Source organism: Thalia democratica, chromosome 2 (assembly GCF_965202585.1).
Source record: "Thalia democratica chromosome 2, ktThaDemo2.hap1.1, whole genome shotgun sequence".
Classification (NCBI taxonomy): domain Eukaryota; kingdom Metazoa; phylum Chordata; class Thaliacea; order Salpida; family Salpidae; genus Thalia; species Thalia democratica.
The window spans coordinates 28,974,673-28,996,912 of NC_139166.1; the positions used below are offsets into that span (position 1 = coordinate 28,974,673).

Sequence of the window (22,240 nt, forward strand, 5' to 3'; positions counted from 1 at the left end):
AATAACAACTTTATTAAGCTATTTATTCTACAACAGGTTTGCATAATGCCTAATAAATCTTAATTACGGTGGACTTCCTCTTGAGTTCGCACTGTTTACCCAAACAAAAAGAGCATATTTATATTTTCTTATATATAGCTAAAGTAAAGTCTATTACTAACCAAATATTAATAAAACAAAATATATAAAGTATTTGTTAGCTTATATAGATTCATTTTATTTTGATGAAAGTTTGTTTTATGTTTTAGTGGATTTCATGTGTATTCATTACATTATTGCATATAACATATCGAAATTTGTCATTTTGTAAAAAAAACTATGGTAATAATTTTTTAGTTTGCACTTTTTAATTTTTTTCAATGTGCGAACTTAAGCGGAAGTCTACTATGTTTATTTAATGATTTATGTTTTAAAGTTGTTAATAGTTTTATTTTGACCTGGTTAATTTTGTAGTTCAAATTCGTCGTTTTACATTACACTAAAAGTTTTTATAGCATAGTGATTAATATATTTGTTTGAAAGACCTTTATTTGACAGTTATTACTTGTTTAATCTGTATATAACTTATATAACTATTATCTGATTGTAAAATTTTGATAACCATTAAAGTTTTAAATTGTAAAATGATTTTTTTGGTTTTAAAAGAGTATAAATTTGAGATCTCTATTTTAAATGACTTCTACTCTTTCATTTAAAAGTTTCTTAAACTCAATTTTAATTTCTAACTTGATTTATTATTGTTAAAAAAGTTATTATTATATAAGGAGTTTTAGACTATTAACACAACTGTTTTTTGTTTTTTCTTAATACAATTATATTAGCAATTAGAATATACTTAGTTTATTTTAATACTTCAACACTAACTTTTAGTTTTTCACTATTTTCCTCTTTTAAATTATTATAGGCTAATAGCTAGAAAAAAAAACTTTTTAAACAAAATTTAATAAGCCATCAAAAAGACTGCAACAGTTACAAAACAAAATTTTAACCAAGTTAAAAGTTTTTTATAATTGATTACTTTCTGTTCACAGAATTAAGTGTAGAACATTGGATTTTTTTTTAGATTAAATAAAGAAAAAAAATTGTTAGAATTAAGGTTTAGTTCCCTAAAGATCATCCAAGTCAAGTACTATTTCATGGTATTCTACTACGATACAAATAGTTTAAAAAGTTTAAAATAAAATTTTTAATATTACAACTAACTTGCTTACACTATATCTTAGTATTGAAATTAATAAATTTACTGCATTAACTAAAGCTGTTGATGAAACCACTTTTCATGTGAGAAAATCAACCAGTTAGTCAAACTTCCTCAAACTAGATCAGAAATTATTTTTTAATTTTTATTTTATTATGTGTATAATAAACTGTTCATTTTTTAGTTTTTTTAATCTCTGGTATAGTTATTTTAGAATATGCCTATTTATAAAATAATTTAAGTATTTTGTGCGGCTTAAATAAGTTACTTAGTATTAACTTCTAAATGTCCGAAGTTTGTTATATGAGATATTATTATAATGTCAGGTTTCAGTTAAGATTTCAGATAGGTAACGTAAGGCTCAGATCCAGTCGCAGGTCCAGTCGAATTTTGACCCGCTAAGTAAATTGAAAACTACTTGTGCATAATAAATAAAATTTAGTTTTTTGATATTTAATATTTTGAAATGCGCTTTTATTTCGTTTTCAGTTCACAATATTATTTCCTAGATCACAATAATAGTACATGAGTTTATTACAATTTTGCTCGAGTTTTTTAATTTTCTTATTTGTTATTTTTTTAAAATCATGCAGCCCGCCATTTAATATCTTTAACGAGTTGAAACTAGAAAAGATTTTTTTAGTAAATATGAATTGCTGACTACAAAAATTGTCCACCACTGACCTAAAAGTTTCATTAGTTTCAAAACAGTTCATTTTTAAACAGGATATGATTACAGATAACACAAGGCTTTTAACTAATTAAGTATTTTAATACACTTTACTGGGCTTTTAAGAAAATAACTGTAAATTATTTTCTCAAGCCCTGTAAACTACTTTGAACACAAAAGTGCGTGCATAAGAAGTACCAGACTAAATTACATTTCGAACACAACTTTTTTAGCTCAAAAGTTTGTTCTCAAAAGAAAAACTACTTTGTGAAATCAGGGGGGGGGGCGATTTTTTTTCAACTTACTGAAAAGGGGGCGATTTAGTAAATGAGTTTGGGAAACCCTGCTCTAAAGTATCACAGTTCGTATTAAAAGCTTAATAAATTATTTTTCACAGACATTTCTTAGATGAAGCAATCTAACGCTTTCTTAAAATAAATTGTAATACTTTCTATTTTGAACTTTTCGACTTGTATCTTGACAAAGTTCACATTATTTAAGTATTTTTTTGCTTTTCTCTTTATAAAACTTTTTATTTTGTTTAAAGTTTTAAGTTTATTCAACAGAGTTAGTAAAGTTTCAATATAATTTTTTTTTCAGTTTTTTTCTAGGATTACTTCTTCTTACCCTAGCATGCTTAGCTTGTTTTACTACAATATTTCTCAATACACTATTAATCTGGTCAACAAAAAGACAAAAAAAGTTCAATAGGTTTAAACCTATTGATCACTTTAAATCGTCTTTAGCTATGTGCGGAATATTATATGGTTGGTTTAAATTAAATCAATTGTTAAGCATACATGTATTTTTATTTAAAATATTTTAAAGTTTTCAATTATTTATAAACTTTTATTTTAGGTTTTGTCATTTCTTTCAACTACATTCCTAGCTTAATATGGACGTTCAATCAGACTCTTGGCAATTTGAAAAAACAAAGCCTAATTTTACGAAATGACCCAAATGTATACCTGCTTGTTATTTTTGTAACAACTACGTATTCTTCAACAGTTTTACACTTACTTTTTCTCAGTTTTCTAAGGCTGTATGCCGTATCAAGAGTTTTTCAATCAAAACGTTTGAACTCTGACATCACTAAAAAGGGATTAGTTTTGAATTGGATTATGTCAGTACTCGTTGGAATAACTTTGTGTTAGTTTTACTATAAAATTAAACATCATTTAAACAAAGACATGGTAGGTATCAGAAATGCACGGAGCGTCCTTTTTGCCTAAACTGACACTTTTAAAAAACGACGTTTTTAAAGAAAAAGTTTTAAATTATTAAAGTTCTTGATTAGAAAAACTTAAGTTTGTACAAAAGTAACGTTCCGTTCCGTGCATCTGTGAGCCGTTCCTTAACGATACAGTTTTATAACGAAAAAAATCATAATATTTACTTAAACATAATTTTTTTTTAAATTTGAAGGGAATTTTACTTTTAGTTCTAATTTTTTTGATTAAAAAAAGTCAGAATAAAAGATATTTTGAGTTTTAAGATATTCTAAACAAATTTTGTAGTATATTTTCCGGAACAACTCGGAGTAGCTTACAATACAAATCTTATGTACAACTTTTACACAATTAAAGATATTTCAAAAGTCAAGGTATCGCTCATAATTTACCTTGTAACGATTACTATTATTCCTTGTTTTTCTATGGTAAGTTATTTTTATCAAATAAAAATTTATAACTTTTTTTTAGAATTTACTTTTTAAAAGCAAATAATTGTTTTATTTTTACCAAAATACCACTTATAATAAATAAGTTATGAACATAGTTTTATAAAATCATTACAAAATTACAGGAAAAATACTTCTTTACTGTATAAAAAGTTATCAAGTACGCACAATATATTTTTCTACTGAACTTAAAGTCATTATTATTCTTTCTACTACTTAAGATAAAAGTTTTAATTAACATATGTTTTTAATTGTTTGCATTTAAAATAGTTCTAGTTAAACTGTAAATATTGCTTAGCATGATATACTAAAAATAGTCAGAAATGTTCGATTTTTAAGCTTCATTAACTAATTTTAGCTTACATTTTAGGCACTCATTACACTTATAACTCATCTAAAACTACGACAGCAGTTCAAAATATCAGCTTTGTTAAAGTCAAGTACAAAAAGTATTAAAAGAATTAAAAAGGAAAAATTGGCGTTAAGATATCTTGTTTTTCTACAAATTGGTGGATTCGTTTTGTTTAGTAAGTAAAATCAAAGTGTTTCAAATATAAATTTTACGAGGTTAAGGTTTTAGGCTAGATTTATTTGAACCATTGGTTTTCTGTTTTCGATGTTTCAATAGACCAATTGGAAATACATAGCTAATGAGTAAAAGAGGGGGGACAATTGTAAGTTAGTGTAGGTGATGATGATTTTTTCACTACAACCTTTAATGATAAAAAGTCAGTAACAAGTTTAAGTATTTAAACCTAACAACTTAAATGTAATGAATGTTTTTTTATTCTTACTGAAGTTATAGTTGGCTCATCGATTTATTTTTAATTTGGAAATAGAAAGTTTTTGCTTAATTTTATAATGTAAAACTACTAAATTTTCATGGTGAAGTGTAATATTTTTCATGTGATTTTATTAGTAAAAGTAATTTTTAATACAACCTACTATTTGAAATAAAGCTACTTTATATGACAGCTTACACTAATTAAGCAGTCTTTTAATAAAGTTTAAGTTAAAAAATATTGTCTATATTGTTTTTCATTAGCTGACGCTAGTTTTAAAATTTCATTAATGCTGATCTCTAAATTTTAAAGAGTCAAATTGTAATTAGAATAGGTAATATTTTTTTTTCATCGTGGTATTAAATATATTAATAAGTAAGAACATAAGTTATTAGCGTTTTAAAAAAATTACCAAATTAATGTTTATAAATGTTTTCTAGAAATCACCGTTTAAACTTAAGTTTAACTAAACCACTGCCTTTTTCTACTATCATAAAATTTATTGTCACTCAAAAGAACATGATCTGAAGTGTTTTAGTAAAACAAAACTCAATTTAATTATAAACCAGTTTCCTTAAAAACTTTAGTTGTTTTTATTATTTTTTGTGCAAAACATCAGTCTTAATTTTTATATTGATTTTCAGGTGATTCTATATAAAACTTTACTAAATTTTCTTTTAGTGCCGTTTTGTGTCATTTCAATTCTAAGTTTTCTTAATGTAGACTACAATCCAATTTTCAATTCAATTAGCACATACTTGTCTCACTGCATGGGGTTAGTTGGACTGTAGTTAAAGTAAAATAATTTTATTATAAATATTTAAGTATAATTTGCACAAGTTTAGTTTAGATTAAGGGTCGGCATATTACTGCCTACAAAGCACAAAAATACGGACTGCATTGTTGTTTTCAGCTAAAAACTACTATTTTAAAACAAATAAAATATTTTCTTTGTTATAAAACCTTACAGGTAGGCTCTTAGTTTGGTAAATAGTGACAATATGTGCTTATTATTATTACTTTACCAAATTTGTAGTTTGGAATATAAATTTTATACTGTTTTTTTTAATTACTTTAATTACTTTAAATAACTACGGACCGAGGAAAACTTTTCTAAAAAGATTTGCCCGCGACTTACATAATACTACCGTCCCCTGTTTTAAAACTACCAAAAAATGTATTTATAAGTTCAAAGTTAAGTATTTATATGCTTATTGATAAAGTACTAATGAGGAAATTAATCAAGTATTTGTAAGTTTACAAAAAAACTACTTTTTTTCAAACAGTTTTAGTTTTAATCTTTTTAATACTTATAAGTCTTAAAATATATTAATTTTAGACGTTATATTTTTTGAAATTATATTGCTTTCAAATATTGTCAAAACCTGATAATACAAAAAACCCTATAAAACAAAGCAGTCTAAATTAAACTTTAGACTAATTTAGTGACCAACCTACTGCATATTAAACTTTACAACAGGCTATTTGTAAATAAAAAAATAATTCAATAAAATTAAAATTATCAGAATACATTGTTAGCTCATTGTACAGCAATAAAGTTACAACAAATTTGAGTTAGATGATCCGATTTCAAATATAACAATAAAAAATAAGTTGACGCTAAAAGTATTAATGAATTTTCCTGTTCCTGGACAAGACGTTAAACTGTATCCAAGTGGTAAACGACTCGATAACCGAAAGGTTTTTTTGTACACTAGGTCTTTGGACCAAATTTTTTTTGAGTGTTTTTATTTTTGTCATTCAATTAACTATTTATACTCTGCTAATTCACTATGTTTTTTCCTAAGATCTTACTATTTACAACAATAGGTATAACCATATAGTTTAAAGGCTTTTTCTTTTAATATTTATAATGAAGATAACATTTTGTCTTAGATTAATGACGGTGTTCGTAACAATTATAAAAGATGTAACTTTTCGTAAAGACATCAAACAATTTCTTATGAAGTTTTGTCTACTCTGTAAGTTATTTCAGGTACGTTATTAAGATTAAATTATTATAAATAATTTTCTATTTTTATTTAGCTTTAAGTTTTAGTTTTATTTTTCGAATTAAAAGATAAATAATTTTAAGTATTTAAAAGTTATAGTTAAAAAATATTGCATAACGAATAAGCAGCTGTGGAAGTAAAAGATAAACACTTTACAGTTACTAAGGAACAAAAGTAGTCAAAAAACAACTGAAAATCATCTAAGAAATACTGTTACAACAATTAATAAGAATAATAGAAAATAAATTTTTAAAATGTTGTTTAGCTTTTTTTGTTAATATAACTTCTTATTATAATAATAAGTTCATGTATAGTTAAAAGTATTTACTTTTAAGTTTTTATTTTATTTATTACAAAGTGTTCGTCAAATCAGAAAGTATTTAATTGTTTTTTTGATAACTAGCTTAACTGCGCTCTCAGGGGACTGGAAAATAATAAGTCAATAAAATATGTTGTATATTTCTACTTCGTTTCTTTTCAAAAAAATTGAAATAAAATAAAGTAAATTTTGTATTTTTGAATTAATTTTTACGAGTCGGTATCGATTGTTCTAGACTTATAAAATAAATAATTTTTCAATCAAAGATAACCATTTTTTTAATTGGTATTAGTTTGTGTACTTGTTCAAAGCTAAAGAAAATTAATGACTATTTTATAGTATATTTTTATACTATATCAATGACTAATTAATGTACTTAACTACCTAAAGTTAACACTATACCTATAAAAGCTCGTTTTATTTAACAAACTTTTTTTCGAATAGTAGCTTTTTAAAAGGCAAATAAACAATTTGATAATGTTATAAATACAAAAATATGTTTTGTTTTTAAAAGTTCGTCATAAAAATATTTTATATACTACAGATAATATACTAAAATAAATTGTTGTCAGTATTTTATAAGTATTATTTACACATAGTTTGTTAGTAAGTTTTGTTTGTTGGAAATATTCGATAATAATTTATGCAGAAATTTTTTATGAAATTTTTGAAATATTAGAACTAAAAAATAACTTAAGTTAGAAACTAGGATAAAAGAAAAAACTAACGGTAAAATAATTTATTGATTGAATGAAGTTTACCATCTCTTAGATATAAAAATACTAAAAGAGTTAAGTAAAATTATTAAGTAAAAGTTTATTCGTCCAAAACAAAATATTATTCGTTCATAGCTTTGATAAAAAAAATTTAATGTTGTGTTTTTACCGGGCATTAATTTTTTTTTTTATGTTTTTTAATTTTTATGTTAAAGTTAACACCTAATTATCTTTTTAACAAAAAATTCTACAGGAGTAATAATTCAGTATTGTATTTTTGTTTACGTCTATAAGCAAATTTTATTGTCCTGGACAAGACGTTAAAAGGTATCCGTGGTCTCAATAACCGAAAGGTTTTTTTTGCACCAGGTCCTAAGACCAAATATTTTGAGCGTCATTTTTCTCATTGAATAAACTAACAATTAGATTTCTGATTTCTACGAGTAAAATAGCATTCTGAAGTATATCGAATATCTTACTACTTCTGTTTCTTGTAGCATAAACTTTGTACATAAAAATTTTAGTATAAAATTTCAAATAAAATATGTTTCAATTACTAATGAGAAAATGTGTTTTAAGTTCAAACGGAGTTGAGGACAAACTAAAACCATAAAAAATGCTCATAATTTTACGATATTTAGTCGTATATTATTGATAGCAACTACTAAACATTTTATAAAAAATTTAAACTGAAATTACTTAAATACTACTCCACTAAAGTTTATAAAAGATTATTCAAATCCTTTAACTACTTTTCTTTATATTTTAAAACAAAGTTACAACAACAAATAAGATTAAAGAAAAAATTTGCTCCTTGTCAAAAACTTTATTTAAATTATAACTTTATGAACCAATACATTAAATCTTAACAAGTTTAGTTTATATCATTTAAATAATCCTATTTTTATATTTAGTATTACTATAAAAATAACTTAACTTCCAAACTTAATCTTACGATGTCTAACATTTTCATACGTCAAGCAACTTTATTTTTGCTTAAAGTTATATCCCCCTTGATGCCATAAGCTGCAAAGGGGGGACCGTAACTAGTGATGGGGCCATAGGGAAGTTATTAAGCCATAATAATAAAACTTATACTAGACACGCTGGAGTTGATGGTAAGGAAAAAGGTGTTGAGCGTATTCAATATTAGTTCTTGAGAAATATTTTAGAGAATACCATAACTTAAATAATTTTTTCAAAGTGGCCCTATGAAAAAATGTTTAGGAAAACCTGATATATATATATATATTATTTTTTACAGGGAAGACATTTACAAAAGTTATTTTACGACATAATTTTGAATTACTTTATGTGAAAAGCAAGTGGAAGTTATACAGAGTTGACTTATGATGAATTAACTTTTAAAAAAGAATTCTGTTTGATTTATAAAAAAAAGTAGGAACTAATTTTCCCATTATACTACTTTTTACAACATGCATTTTATTAATTATTTGCTTTCTTTATGCCAATGACAAAAACTAAGCTGATAAGTAGATGTTTTTATCATTGGGTTGTTTTAATTACATCTGTTTGTAACAGTGTAATTAAATTTCAATTCCAGTTTTTTGGTCATAAGCTACAAATTTTTATACTTTTAAAACCGTTTTTCGCATTAAAGATAAATTTAATGAACTTTATAATAAATAAAGCTAATTGCATTCTACCATGTTAAGTTTTTTTTTTCTACGAAATCAGAATAATTTTTCTAATGTTTTTACTGACTTTACTTTAATCAAGTTATTTTATATGACTTAAAATTTTATCAATATTTTTAGCTAACCTAGTTTTAATAAACTTAACAATATGGCTTAAATTATTGTATTACTAAACTACAATTTAAAGTTTTTCGTCTCATTTACTCAACTGAAATAATGGGTAGGAATCAGAAAAGTGCAACGTCACTTTAGCACAGAATGTAACTTTAGCACGGTGTTACTTTTGCTCGGTGTGTCACTTTAGCACAGAGTGTTACTTTAGCACAGAGTGTGACTTTAGCACATAGTGTTACTTTTGCAAGTAGTTTCACTAAAGCATAATTTATACTTTTAAGTTAATAATCTTAAAAATAACTAAAATAATAGTTAAAACTATAAAGAATAAAATGTTTAAAACTTAACCTAATACAGTCAGCATTCTGTTGAGTACGGATATTAGGCACTTTAAAGTGTGAATTCAAAGGAAAGAACACTTACCAAAGTTACTTTCGTTTAAAACTATACTTAATTAATTAATACTGTATAAACTGATCAAATAAAGGTTTTTAGTTTTTTTTTGTATTTAGCAAACCTCTTTAGCCATAAAACATGTTGAAATATTAGTAGACATATAGTATAAATTCTTTTTAAGTGTAAATTTTAGTAAAGCTTAATTACTTGATATTAATTAAGCTTAACAAACTAAAAAAGCAAAAACTAAATCTAAAAATTTTGAAAGTTATTTAGAAAGGTTCTAAACAAAGATTTATACAAAGAAACTTAAATTAGTAGGACTTTAAATAATGCTGTTTCTTAAAGTTTTAAAACGATAAAAAATACAAAATAGCTAAACAGAGAGAAAATAGATTGCATCAAGTTTATTTACCCGTGTATTAGTCTATGTATAAGTTTTATAATACATGGGTAAGTATTATAAAATTTACGTGACGTGTGCATGTAGAAATAAGAGGAAGTTAAAATCTTATTGTATTACGTTATTTAAAACAAAATGTATTATAGAAATGAATTAGGTAAGTGTTTAATAGCATATCAAATTATCAGAGCTTTTATAAACAAAGGTAGATTATTTATCATCATTTGTTAATACTTATACTTTACACCTTTCCTTCAAAATGTTCGCTTAAAGCTTAGCCATTTAAAAAAAATAAGATTATAAAAAATTTTTTAAGAAATCTAGAGCTTGTCTACATTGCTGGCTTTATAAAAAAAGTTTTCAAGTAGAAAGTATAAAAATAAAGTATCAAATTATCTTCGTTATAATTTTATAGTAAAATTATTTAATAAAGTTTTTAATATTTTAAAGTTAATAAAGTTTTTTTTAACCAGTAAGTAAAAAGTTAAGGTTTGTTTTTAAATAACCAGTAGTACAATTCAAACACGAAGTTTTAGTTAAAGCTTAAACTTGCATCACACTTATAACTTGTTAATTTTAAGTTTACATATAACACAGTTTTTTATTTATTTATGTTTTTAAGCACAATAGTACAAATGCTATATAAACACAAAAAAAGAATCGTGCAAAAAAACTTCCGTGCTAAAGTGTCACTCTGTGCGAAAAGGTCACTCCATGCTAAAGTGTCACTCTGTGCGAAAGGGTCACTCCATGCTTAATTTTCACTCTGTGCTAAAGTGACGCAGTGCTTTTCTGACCGTTTTCCAAAATAACTGTTACTACTAACATGATCTCAAAACTATTTTCCAAGATTATTTCACTTATAAATGACATTGCACTTTTGAGTTTTATTGCTGTCAACATTCAGCTATTTAAATCACGCCTGCAACTACATCATTTTTCAATTTATTTATTTTCAAAATGTTTTGACCGTTTCACAGAAGCCAACAACTTGAATTATGAAAAAAATCTGTTTTTGATTTATGTTAAAAAGTATTTCGTCAAAACCCTAATTCTAACGACCAAAAAGCTTCAAATGAAATTTAAAAGTTTCGACTATAACTAAAGTTATGCCACTTAGCGTAAAGCTATTTGAAGGAATTTCACATAAACAAAACTTGTATATCTAATACAAGAAAATCTTGACAGAAAGTTTCAAAAAAAAATCAAAGAAGTATTTATTTCTTTTCTATATATTTGATAAAATATCTCTAAATTTTCTTTTAAGTTTAATTGGTAATTTAATTAAAAATTTCACTTTCGTTAAGAAAAAGTAATAAAAATTAAGTAAATTTTGACTCTTAGCCTGGTAAAATTCAAAGATTTGTTAAAACGGTACACATGAAGCCTACCTATAACTATAAATTATTATGTTAAGTAGAATTTGAAACATAGCCCAAATACAGTAAAGAATATAGTAATCCAAAAAAAACTACTTGTTAAAGTTCAAATTAAAACTTGTTGTACGCACTTCACAGAGAAATATTACTTTAAAGAAAATTTTAAAAGATAGCTTAAATTAGGATTGGGCAACTTTTCTAGCCGGCTGGTCAGACTTACCATAAAAAGTATTCACGGTTTTCGTGATTTCAAAAATTGTACTATAAAAATCAAAAATACTCTTTAGAGGAAACGATATGTTGAAATAGTCATTTGATATGCACTACTGTGTAGTGTGTACTCAAAATAAATTAAAAGACTATTTTCATACATTTGTTATAAAAAAGCTCATCTATATTTATTTCTATAAGTTGCTTCAAAATTAAGAAAACTTCGCTAGCCGGACATTAGCCTACTTTATTGTGGATAAATGTTCCTTTAATTCAACAGACCAAACTAACAACATATTTTAAATTTTGTCTTAAATAAAATATTTACATGATATATAACATATATTGTTTGCTGTTTAACCTAACTTACCTCTTTTTATATTTATTATACAGTTTATAGCAGTAGTAATTTATAGAACTGGTTATTTTTCATAATGAAAAGTTGCTTAAAAAAGTATTAATTTTCGAAAATAAATACCATCTATAAATTAATTCAAAAAATATTACTGAAATTACACTAAAATTTAAATAAATTATAAATAACTATAAAAATAAAATCAAAAAACTCAATATTTTCTTAGTTTACTATATAAACATATATTTTATGTAGTAGCTATTCTGATTGACTATCATATTTTATTCTACGAATTAAAAAAAACTACATTCCATTAAAATGTAAAAAGTTATACAGAATTCTTTAAGTTATTCAGTTGTAAAAATAATTATAGAAACTTTAAAACTTTGTAGCATATTTTTCATAGATAAAAGCTTTTTTTTTTATTCAAAGTTAGAAACTAAAAAATATTTTAAACTTGTATCAAGTAGTTTTAACTGTTGTTGTTTAAAAAAATATCAATTTATTTTTAAAAATTACAAAAAAAGGTTTTGAATTTTCTATCTTTGTTAGCTATAAAAAAAACTAACCCGAGCTATTGCAAAGAAATAAAAGAATTCTAATGATCTTAACTTGATAAAAAGTGCTAAAAATATTGTAGTAGATTTATTAAATACAGTATTTGAGATATTACATAGTAAGTAAGTATACACTACACATACTTGATTGCGGATTTCGTTTTAGAAGCATTATTTAACTTTTAAATGCGTTTTAAAAACTTAAAAAAATATTAAGATTTCTCATAAAGATATGGTTGCTAACGAAATAAACCACAAATAACTGATTAAACTCAAGAACTTTCAGTGGAGCTTGTGCTGCTGCTGGTTGAACCGGCAGATTCAGAAGAACGCTCGCTGCTGGATTCGTCGCTCTTTTTTGATTCGGAACTCGTCACCGACTGCTTGCTCGAACTTGCCGTGTCGCTGGAACACTTGGCGGTTTCAGACGAGCCGTTGGAAGTCAACTTGCTAAAGGTGGCGGTGAGGTCTTCCATCTTGTCAGCATCTGCGGCAAGCTCGTCCAGCTCTTTCTTCCACCCGAGTTTTTCGCACAGCCTGTCTATGACCTGGTCGCAGTTCCCCAACAGAGCTACGTCCCTGTGGTTTGTCGAAATTCGGTTTCAAGTATTTGAAAAATGATTCGCAAATAAAAAAAGGTATTTAAAGTTCAACTCAGTACACCAGATAAAAACTAAACTTGAAATTTCAGCAAAATTGTACAGAGCTTATGAAATAAATATACATAATCAATTAACCTGTAGGCTTTTTCTGTGTCAAAGTCAAACCTACTTGAGCCGTAACACGTGAATCTTTTTGAGTAGTTGCACTTTTCACGGTTTACTAAAACTCGAGGTGTAGTTTCTTGAACTCTAAAAATAATAAATTTATTAAATGAAACTGCAGCTTATAATAACTAACTAACTAGTTTTTCAAAGTTGAATTGTTATTGTAGAACATTTTTTATTAAAACACATTTTTGCCTGCTTATATCTCTCAGTAGTTTAGTGATCTACTAAAAATAGAAGCAACTATTAATAATAAATAAGGCAAGTACAACGTTTCTGAAACTTTTTAAAACAGTTTACAATCAATTACAAAAGATAAAATGTGCACACTATGCTGTAACACAGATTAATGTTATACTAATAGTAAAAAATTATAACTCTCAAAAAAATTTCCTAAGGACAATAAACACCTACCATATGCTTGTACTAGTAAGGTTTGAAAAAATATAAATAGCTAATACAAACTCTCCAGTGAGAAGAGAAAACGGCTGAACATTGAGCGAAGTTCCGATGACAATGAGCAAGTCACACTTTTTGAAGTCACTTTGGTGCAGTCTGAAGAACCTCTGGGGTAATTGCTCGCCAAAAAACACAATATCTGCGAATCATTAAACTTGATAACAATATAAAGCAAAATATATTTTTTTAAGTGTACTTTTTAAATATTCAAGATATTATAAAAAAATAATTTCAGTATAAATGTACTGATTTTTCAATATTGCACAGCAGCGATTCTTAAGCTGGGGGTAAATTTTCTGTATTACGAGCTATGTATATTAATGCTTATTAGTTGTCTATTAAATTTATAAGTTAATACTTAACTGTACTTTTTTTAAGTTTAATAAAATCTTTAAATATTACATTTTTTTATATTTAATAAGCTCAGAGTTCAAAATATCTAGTTGTTTTCCTCAAATTTAAACTTTATTTAGTATAGTGGGGGTAAAGTTGGTAATATGCTTCCAAAAAGGGATAAAACACGAAAAAAGTATAAGAACCACTGTTGTACAGGCAACATATGTAGTTTGAAGTATCATTGTATTTGCTACTGTATCTTTTTGGTGAAAAACTTAAATACTATAATTTAAGAAATTTAAAAGTTCCTAACTGTTTCTATAGTAAGTCTTGATGTTGCAAAAGCAAAATCAACTTATTCAAAAAACATCATTAAATAAATTTAAAATTTCATAAAGTTATACAGCAACATTGTTTATCCTTTTTAATTCCAAAGTTGTTAAAGTATAAAAAATACACATGAAAATCTATTTCAATCCTTATCTTGCAGTGTTAAAAGTTTGTTTTTAAATAACTTACTATGCATTTTCGTGTCAAAATAAGTAAGGTAGAAAATGTTTTCGAAAAATCACAAGAATAATATTCTATAAAGTTTTTATGTCTAACATACTCATACCAAAAAAACGTTGTAGAGTATAAATCTCGTAGTATATTTAAAAACAACATACCTGGTTTAACATACGCATTTTTTCCACATTTTGTGCATACTGGTATTTGGTTTTTAAATATTTTTTCTGAAAAAAAAGTCAAGTTTAAACGTTGTTGAAGCATTACAATTCTATAAGTAGTATAGTTGCATCTGACTACTTTGAGAATATAAGCTTTTGAAAACTAAATAACTTTGTTCAGTATTTTTTTATTACTCTGCTAATTCAGGTTTAACTGTAGTAAAAACTATTTTTAGATTATAAAATGTTAATAAACCTTTGACCCAGCTTTCTGAATAAACTTTTCTGCATTTAATGCATTTTGCAGTGTGAAAGGTGCCATGGGCCTCTACTAACATCTTATCACTGACACCAGCTCTTCTTTCCAGCGTGTCAATATTCTATCAAATTTTTTAAATTTTATAAACAACAGAATAAAAACTACATCATAGAACTTATACTTTTTTATTACATTAAGCAGGGTTGCCATAGGTTTTTTATTTGGTTTCCAGGTTTTCTAAACTTATTTTAGGTTTTTTAAAGTGCAAGTTGTTTTTTTTTTTCATTTTTAGTATAAATTTAATGTAAGGTAATAAAATGTTATAAATAGTACTAAAATATTGAAAAGATACAGTAATGCTACTTTAAAAGTGTTTAACAATAAATAAAAGAATAAATTATATTAAAAAAATAGTACTACTTAGATATTTCGTATTTAATCAATATATCATTATTTTACAAGTAAAAACTGTTTGAAATTCCAGGTAAATTCAACGTATTCTTGCCTAAATTGTCAAACTTCGAGTTTTTCCAGGATTTTTGGCACTCCAGAATTAAGGTATCATGAAAAAGGAAAATTTAAAACAATACCAAAAAAACTAAATTTACTTAAATCATTAAAAAACAGCATTACAAAAAACAGTAGTATGTTGTGTTAACTCTGTAATAAAAATATAAAAGCTTCAAAAGATGTTTAACTTACTTTTTATGTACATTTTATTTAAATCTAAAAATTTATAACTTAGAGAACAAAAGTATTTATTGTGTATGTGTGCGCACTTTAGAAAAACTATTTTAGAGAACAACACTATCTAATTTATTACCCGTAATTTTTGAAATATATAATATAAATTATGTTCAAAAAACTTTGTTTTTATTTATGATTAGTTCTAAAACGTTAATACTTATTATTTAAATGCTAGTAGTCGTTTTTTTGTATTTAAAATCTTTGACATCATCTAATGATAAGTTTTTAATACATTGTATAGAACAAATAAAATTGTAATAAAACAATTAAACTTTGTTAGCAATTTAGAAGCTTTTAGCATACCTGGGTATAAACACGTTGAAGAAGTTTCTTTTTTTCCAGTAATCTCAAAAAGAAGTGGCTACGGGTTGGCTTAAAATTTCCAGGGTACAATTCTTTTGCTAATGTGTAAAACGGTTTAGGATTTTCCTGTATATGATAAATATGTACTAGCAAACTCAAAAAAATCTAAAAATTTTAAGCATACAATCATGGTTAAAGACAAAAGATAAAGCTTACTAACTTAACAAATTTAAATATAAAAAGTCATATTAAATAGTCAAACTAAATTTTTAAATAAGTCAAACACAATCAACTCCCTTTTTTTTTAACTAGACAACTTTTTCAGAAAGTGAAAATAGTCTGGGTTATCTCCAAATACTTACCAAGTAGTTACAAATAAAATTTATTATTATTAATAAAGTACTTTCATTTAAAACATGGCTTTTGTTGTTGTTGTTGTTATTTTAGAACGTTGAATTAAAAACTTTAAACGCAGATGCTTAAATGATCAAAAGTGTCGATTAAAAGACAACATTGACATTGTCTAGTTTAAAAAAAATAACAACCATAAGTTTTTTTTACATCTAAAATGATTAAAGTACTTACTAGAGTAAAAATTTTATTGTTTTATGATAGTTTTTTCATTGTTTTATCAAAAGTATACCTGTTCTATTAATTAAATGATACCAATATTTAAAAAAAAAAGACTGTTTTAGTTTGAAAAAGGAGGCTTAAAGCAAATCTTATATTTGTTCAACAAATTTATTGTACACGTTTTACTTTTATTTTAGCTCCTAAATTCCATTGAAATTTTAGTTTTAACTTGATTAATATTTATTAAACCTCAAAATCGATAATTGTAAAGTTCTCTATGAAAATACAAACTTTAGAATTAAAATAACTATAGTGCAATAATCCATTTCCGGTAGTATATACTAAATTTGCTTTAAGTTTTACTTTAATCCCATTTTTATTTTAATCTTAAGAGAAAAAGTATTTTTTTAGTAAAGTGGGTAACTTTTTCTAACGGTTAAATTTTAAACAAAAACTTGAATTATTTTTTTCTAAATTAAAAGTTCTTAACATATATAAGGGGTATAAATAGGAAATCTATTACATTTTAATGCAAAAAATTAAACTTTTAAAGTTTTCCAATTTCTTAATTCTTAAAAGATGTATACTAAAGATTGTATAAAAACTTTTGTTTAACTGATTATAATCTTAATTATACTGATTTACAAATAAACTTTTAGTTGATACTTTTTACATTTATATAGAAATTAGTGTTAATTCATAAAAAATATTTAACCCTCCACATTTCCTTAAAATAAAGTAAAATATAACTAGAAGTTTTCTAAAAAACGTTATCTGTAAGAGTCTATGTAAGGTTCAAAATATTCTCACAAAAAAACAAACCTAAAAACTTATAACCAAATGAACATACCTTAAAATAATCAAGCTCGAAAACGGCTTGTGGGTGAGGCAAATTGTATTTCTGTAAGTTGGCGTAGAGACCAGTACGAGGACTCCTGAAGTCAGGTATACCTGCAGCTGTAAGTTTAAACAAAAAATCATTAAGTTGATCCGAACTTTGTTTTTCAATCTTGATAAAAAAAATAAAACAACGCATGAATTTATAGTTTTTAAACTTTAAATAAATTATGAAACTAGACCACAGGTTTTAGTTGTTTTAACAGGGTTGGCATAGGATTTTTGAACTTTTTCTCCAGGTTTAAAAAACTCTTCCAGGCTTTAAGATTTTTTACAGGTTTTTGAAAGAACATTTTTTGATTATTTTTAGTAGTAAGTCAAACTTAAGTTAAAAAAGATGCATTTTGATATATTTAAATTACTAGATAATGTAATGTTGTTTAGATTTCTTTCATATGATTGTTCTAAAGACTTTAAATTGATGAAGGTAAATAGTCAGAAAATATATAAAAATTTGTTGTTAGCTTTAATTTGTTAGTTTTATTATTATTTAGCTATTTAATTATACAATACTTTTAAATTTTCAAAAATTGTATTAAGTTAAATATACTTATTTAAAACAACAAATAAGTGCTAGAACTAAAAGAACAAATCAGATGTGCTTTATGTGCTTTTTTTTTTTTTTAAGTAAAAATGTTTTTTTACCTTGTGACTGTATAGTGAAAAAATATTTCAAGTTATATAATTTAGACCTAGTAATAAAAAATACTATATAGTTTTATAACAGTCAGAATTAATATTATGTATTGTAACCATTAATCTACAATAATCTAAATTATTTAATTTCAATTTTTATTTACACATATACCTATTTCAGTTTTTATTCTTTGCTTACAGTATTTATCTTTTTACAGAGCTCCGTTGAAGTGTATTAACCCGATTAACACACAGAAACATGTGTTAGTGTAATAAATAAAGAATACTGTTTTATTTGTTGTTATTATTATAACTAAGCTTATAAATAAATCTTAACTTTTCAAACTTTGTGTGTTGACTATGTATTAGTGGGTTTTATGACTTATTTGTAATATATAAGTGAAGTTTCTACTTAATAAAGTAACCCACTATGCAGGGTGAGGGGTCTGTTTTGCACCAAGTCACTTTTGCATAACTCCACTTTTGCACAAGTTGTCAATTTTGCACAAAGTCGTTTTTACACAAACAGTCATTTTTGCACAGAGGGTTAATTTTGCACCAGTTACAGTCTTGCACAAGGTTAGGGTTAGAGTCATGGTTAAGGTTGGGTCAGGGTTAGAATTAAGGTTAAGGTGAGAGTTAGAGTTAGGTTTATAGTTAGCGAAGTTGCCAAAGTTTTTTTGGAGAAATTTTTCCCAGGTTTTGCTGAATTTCTTCCAGGTTTTTAAAAATACACGCTTTTGGATACATTTTTAGTTTAAAGCTAAGTTTAAGGCTAAAAACTGTGTTAAGTAGTATAACAACATTGAAAATATACTTTTGTACAACTTTAAATGTGTATTTTAATAAAAATTGTTTTTGAAGATAACAAAAATTTTTATCTTCATGGTAGATTTTTTGTGTCAAAATAAAATTTTATTACTAAACATGTAAAAATTGTTTAAAATTCCAGGTTTTTTGCAGGTTTTTTAGTGATTTTGTTCAAAATTCCAGGTTTATTTCAAAATTTCTCAAATTCTAGGTTTTTCCAGGTTTTTTTAGTCTAAATTTTCAAATTTGAGGTTTTTCAAGGATTCCAGGTTTTTTGGCAATCCTGAGTTAGCTTAAGAGTCTGGATGAATAAGTACAAAATGACGTCATGCTAAACTAACACTATGCAAAAGTGTTGATCCATGCAAAAGTCACCTACCCCTATGATGAGCTAGTCTTTCCGCATTATAGTAGTGATTTGTTGTGCAAGTTGTAAAACTACAGTTTACTATCTAACAATTCATATTAATACAAAAATTTAGTGTATTAATTGTTTTAAAATAAACAATTTAAATTGTCATGTCTTTGGTTGTTGCGGGTTAACTGTGTAAAATTCTGTGTTCATTCCATAAATAGTTTTAAAGTATTTACCTTAGATATTACAACTAAAACATAATATTTATAATTTTCTATGCATGTTTTTAGATAATCATTTTTCATTTTGATTTGAAGTGGTAAAAAACAACTACTTTCTATTGGCTTTAAAAGATTAAAATCATATAGGGGACTACTTTGATTATTACAAGTTGATCTTATTTTTTTCAGTTTAATCTAAGCTATCAGCCATTTTTAACCATTTATCAAAATTCAAAGTAACTTTTGAGATATAAGTGATCGAAGTCAGTGACCTCAATAGGCTTCTTATAGAAGGTGCAAACCAAAAACACAAAAAAAGACTGTTTAACTAAAAATATATCTAATCATTCATTTTTCAACAAATCTTCTTCAAATTTTTACAGTAAGCCCATTACTAATATTTAAATCGATCCAAAGCAGAAATTTTTATAATTTTGAAAAATAATTTTTATATAAAAAAACCACCTTAACTTTTTTTTAATCTTAAATTAGTATTGATTAAAATTTTAAAAATCACAATATTCGAATTCTTTTAAACTAATATAGGAATGTATCCGAAAAATTGAGGTCACTAGCTCGGAAAACAAAGGTAAAAATAGAATTTTTGTTATCTTTAATTTCCAATAGAGTTGATGATAAAAAAATTACCGTCCATACGTTTGTACTGGAAACTTTTTACAAAAACGTTTATATCTCAAAAAATTAAACAAAATATACTGGCTTGTAGTTTATACTTGAAGTTTTATTATAAGAGTTAATTTTTCTATTAAAAAATTGGATCTTTTATGGTATTAACATGTTAATACAGCTACTTTTTAGTACAAAATTTAGCAAATTAAGAACTTAGGATCATGTAAAAGTTCTGGCCAAAAAGCAGCATTTTTTATGCTAACTTAGGGGTAGTAATTTGATCTTTTTTTTTAGCTACTTTTAGTTGTTTTATGGTTGGTCATTTTAGTGAAATTGTTTTGTTTAAAAAAAATTATAGCCGTTTAAAATACTTTTTTTTAACTTTAAACTTAAATATCTATAATAATTTTAAAAACCTTACTTTAGTAAAACCTAAAAAAAATTGAGTCCTAATATACTAATACTTCTTATTTAAACCAAAACTTTAAAAGTTTTACTTTTGAAAACAATGTTAATGAAAAGATTAGTGGTTTTACTATTTTTAAAGCTGGAAGTTGTTTTAATTCAGGTAGAAGATATTAATAAAAAGAATCAGTTATAAAATAGATTGTATAATAAAAAATTCATTTATTTCTTTCATCTTGATTACAATCTTAGCAATATGGAATTACTTTAAGAAATTATTGACCTTTTAAGCTATACTATCATGTCGATTAAGAAAAATATTATTATTGTTTAACAAAAAAGTATTTCATTAATAAAACTTTGCTCTTGACTAAAATAACATTAGTTAATAACAGTTATGCTAACCAATTAATTGTGCAAATCAAGAAAAAATACAACTACTAAATACCTACCAGTTGATAGACCTGCTCCACACATCACTACTATCTTTTTACCTGTTAATTATTTACATATTTAAATTTTATCTTTGTTAAGATTTTATAATAAATAAACTTCATTATTAAAACAACATGAAAACATTATTTCATAAATTTCAATACATTATACAGGGTATAAAACTAGTAGATCCCTAAAACTTGTTTTAAACCAAAATCGTAAAACCGAAGACTTTAAAAAAATTGTAGTAACAACAAATAATTATAGTTACTAAGATTATTAAAAAATATAGATATTTGTAAGTTCTACAACTTAAATACAGTTTAATTATTAAAATTTTCAGTGAAGCTTTTTACCCAAAACTCTTTTTTTCAATCTGTTTAAAGAAGTGATTACCTGAGGTTAAAGACATTTACTTTTGAAAAAAAAAATTTAACACACTGTAAAAAGTTTTGACAAGTTTTCGTACTAAATATTTTTTATAACTAAAACAGTAATAAACAATTAGCAATTGTAATTGTAACTGAAGTAAAGTATTTAGTAAAAAAGAAAAATTAATTTGACTTAAACACAAAAAAGTTTTTTTTTTTGACTAAAATATCATACGTAAATATTTCTGAGACAACAAGAAATACTTAGAATGATTAATTATAATTTCGGATTTTTGTTTCTTTAAATTTGTAGTTGAAACTTATTAAAGTCTTTCACACCAAAAGTTAAAATGTTGTAAAAAATTAAGTATTGTATTTTCTAAAAAAAAACACTTTAGGTAACTTAGTTAATAAAATAACAAACTTAAAAACATCATTATAAACTTATTTTTAAATAAGCAATACTTAATGGTCTACTTACATTTATCTGATTTAATAAAACCAGCCACTCCATCAAAATCCAAACTCTTTAAGAGCTGTTCTGGTTTGTCCTCATCTGAATCACTGCTTGATGAAGTATTTACACTTGTTCTATTTTTAGACATTTAGCTACTTTTAATATCTATACTTTTAAAGTACTATAGAAATTTAATATTCAAGAGAAAAATTTATTTTTAAGTTAACTTAAAAATAAGTAACTACAAATTAATGTTTTATTTACTATTATGTTTCAAACAATTAGCTAAAACTTCAGAAAAATTACGAAAAATGTAAAACAAAAATTACAACCAAAAATAAACGTATAAATTATCTAAACAGGTTTAGCAATTTTCTGTTATAAAAAATAGCTTTAGTCACCATAAACTAGTTTATACCTAGGTTGTTTATACTTGATTGAAAAATAAAATTTAAAATCTAAAC

The 22,240-nt window shown here is 24.9% G+C and overlaps 1 protein-coding gene across 1 annotated transcript; it reads right to left on the reverse strand.

Moving 5' to 3' along the window:
* Nucleotides 1–12,444: 12,444 nt before the first annotated feature.
* Nucleotides 12,445–21,948, reverse strand: LOC145849716 (NAD-dependent protein deacetylase sirtuin-2-like). Its single transcript, XM_082954748.1, has 9 exons — nucleotides 21,801–21,948; nucleotides 20,966–21,007; nucleotides 17,410–17,516; nucleotides 15,987–16,112; nucleotides 14,934–15,057; nucleotides 14,678–14,743; nucleotides 13,680–13,812; nucleotides 13,185–13,298; nucleotides 12,445–13,026 (listed from the first exon to the last, which is right to left on the reverse strand). Exons 1-9 carry the CDS (start codon nucleotides 21,922–21,924, stop codon nucleotides 12,720–12,722), a joined length of 1,143 nt encoding a protein of 380 aa, XP_082810874.1. The 5' UTR covers nucleotides 21,925–21,948; the 3' UTR covers nucleotides 12,445–12,719.
* Nucleotides 21,949–22,240: the final 292 nt, after the last annotated feature.

Excerpts from the sequence above, each read along its gene's own strand:
- LOC145849716 (XM_082954748.1), bottom strand. The coding sequence starts at position 21,924 with ATGTCTAAAAATAGAACAAGTGTAAATACTTCATCAAGCAGTGATTCA. Across the intron at positions 17,517-20,965 it reads TGGAGCAGGTCTATCAACTG|CTGCAGGTATACCTGACTTC; the intron begins GTAGGTATTTAG and ends TTAAACTTACAG. Across the intron at positions 16,113-17,409 it reads TCGAGCTTGATTATTTTAAG|GAAAATCCTAAACCGTTTTA; the intron begins GTATGTTCATTT and ends TATCATATACAG.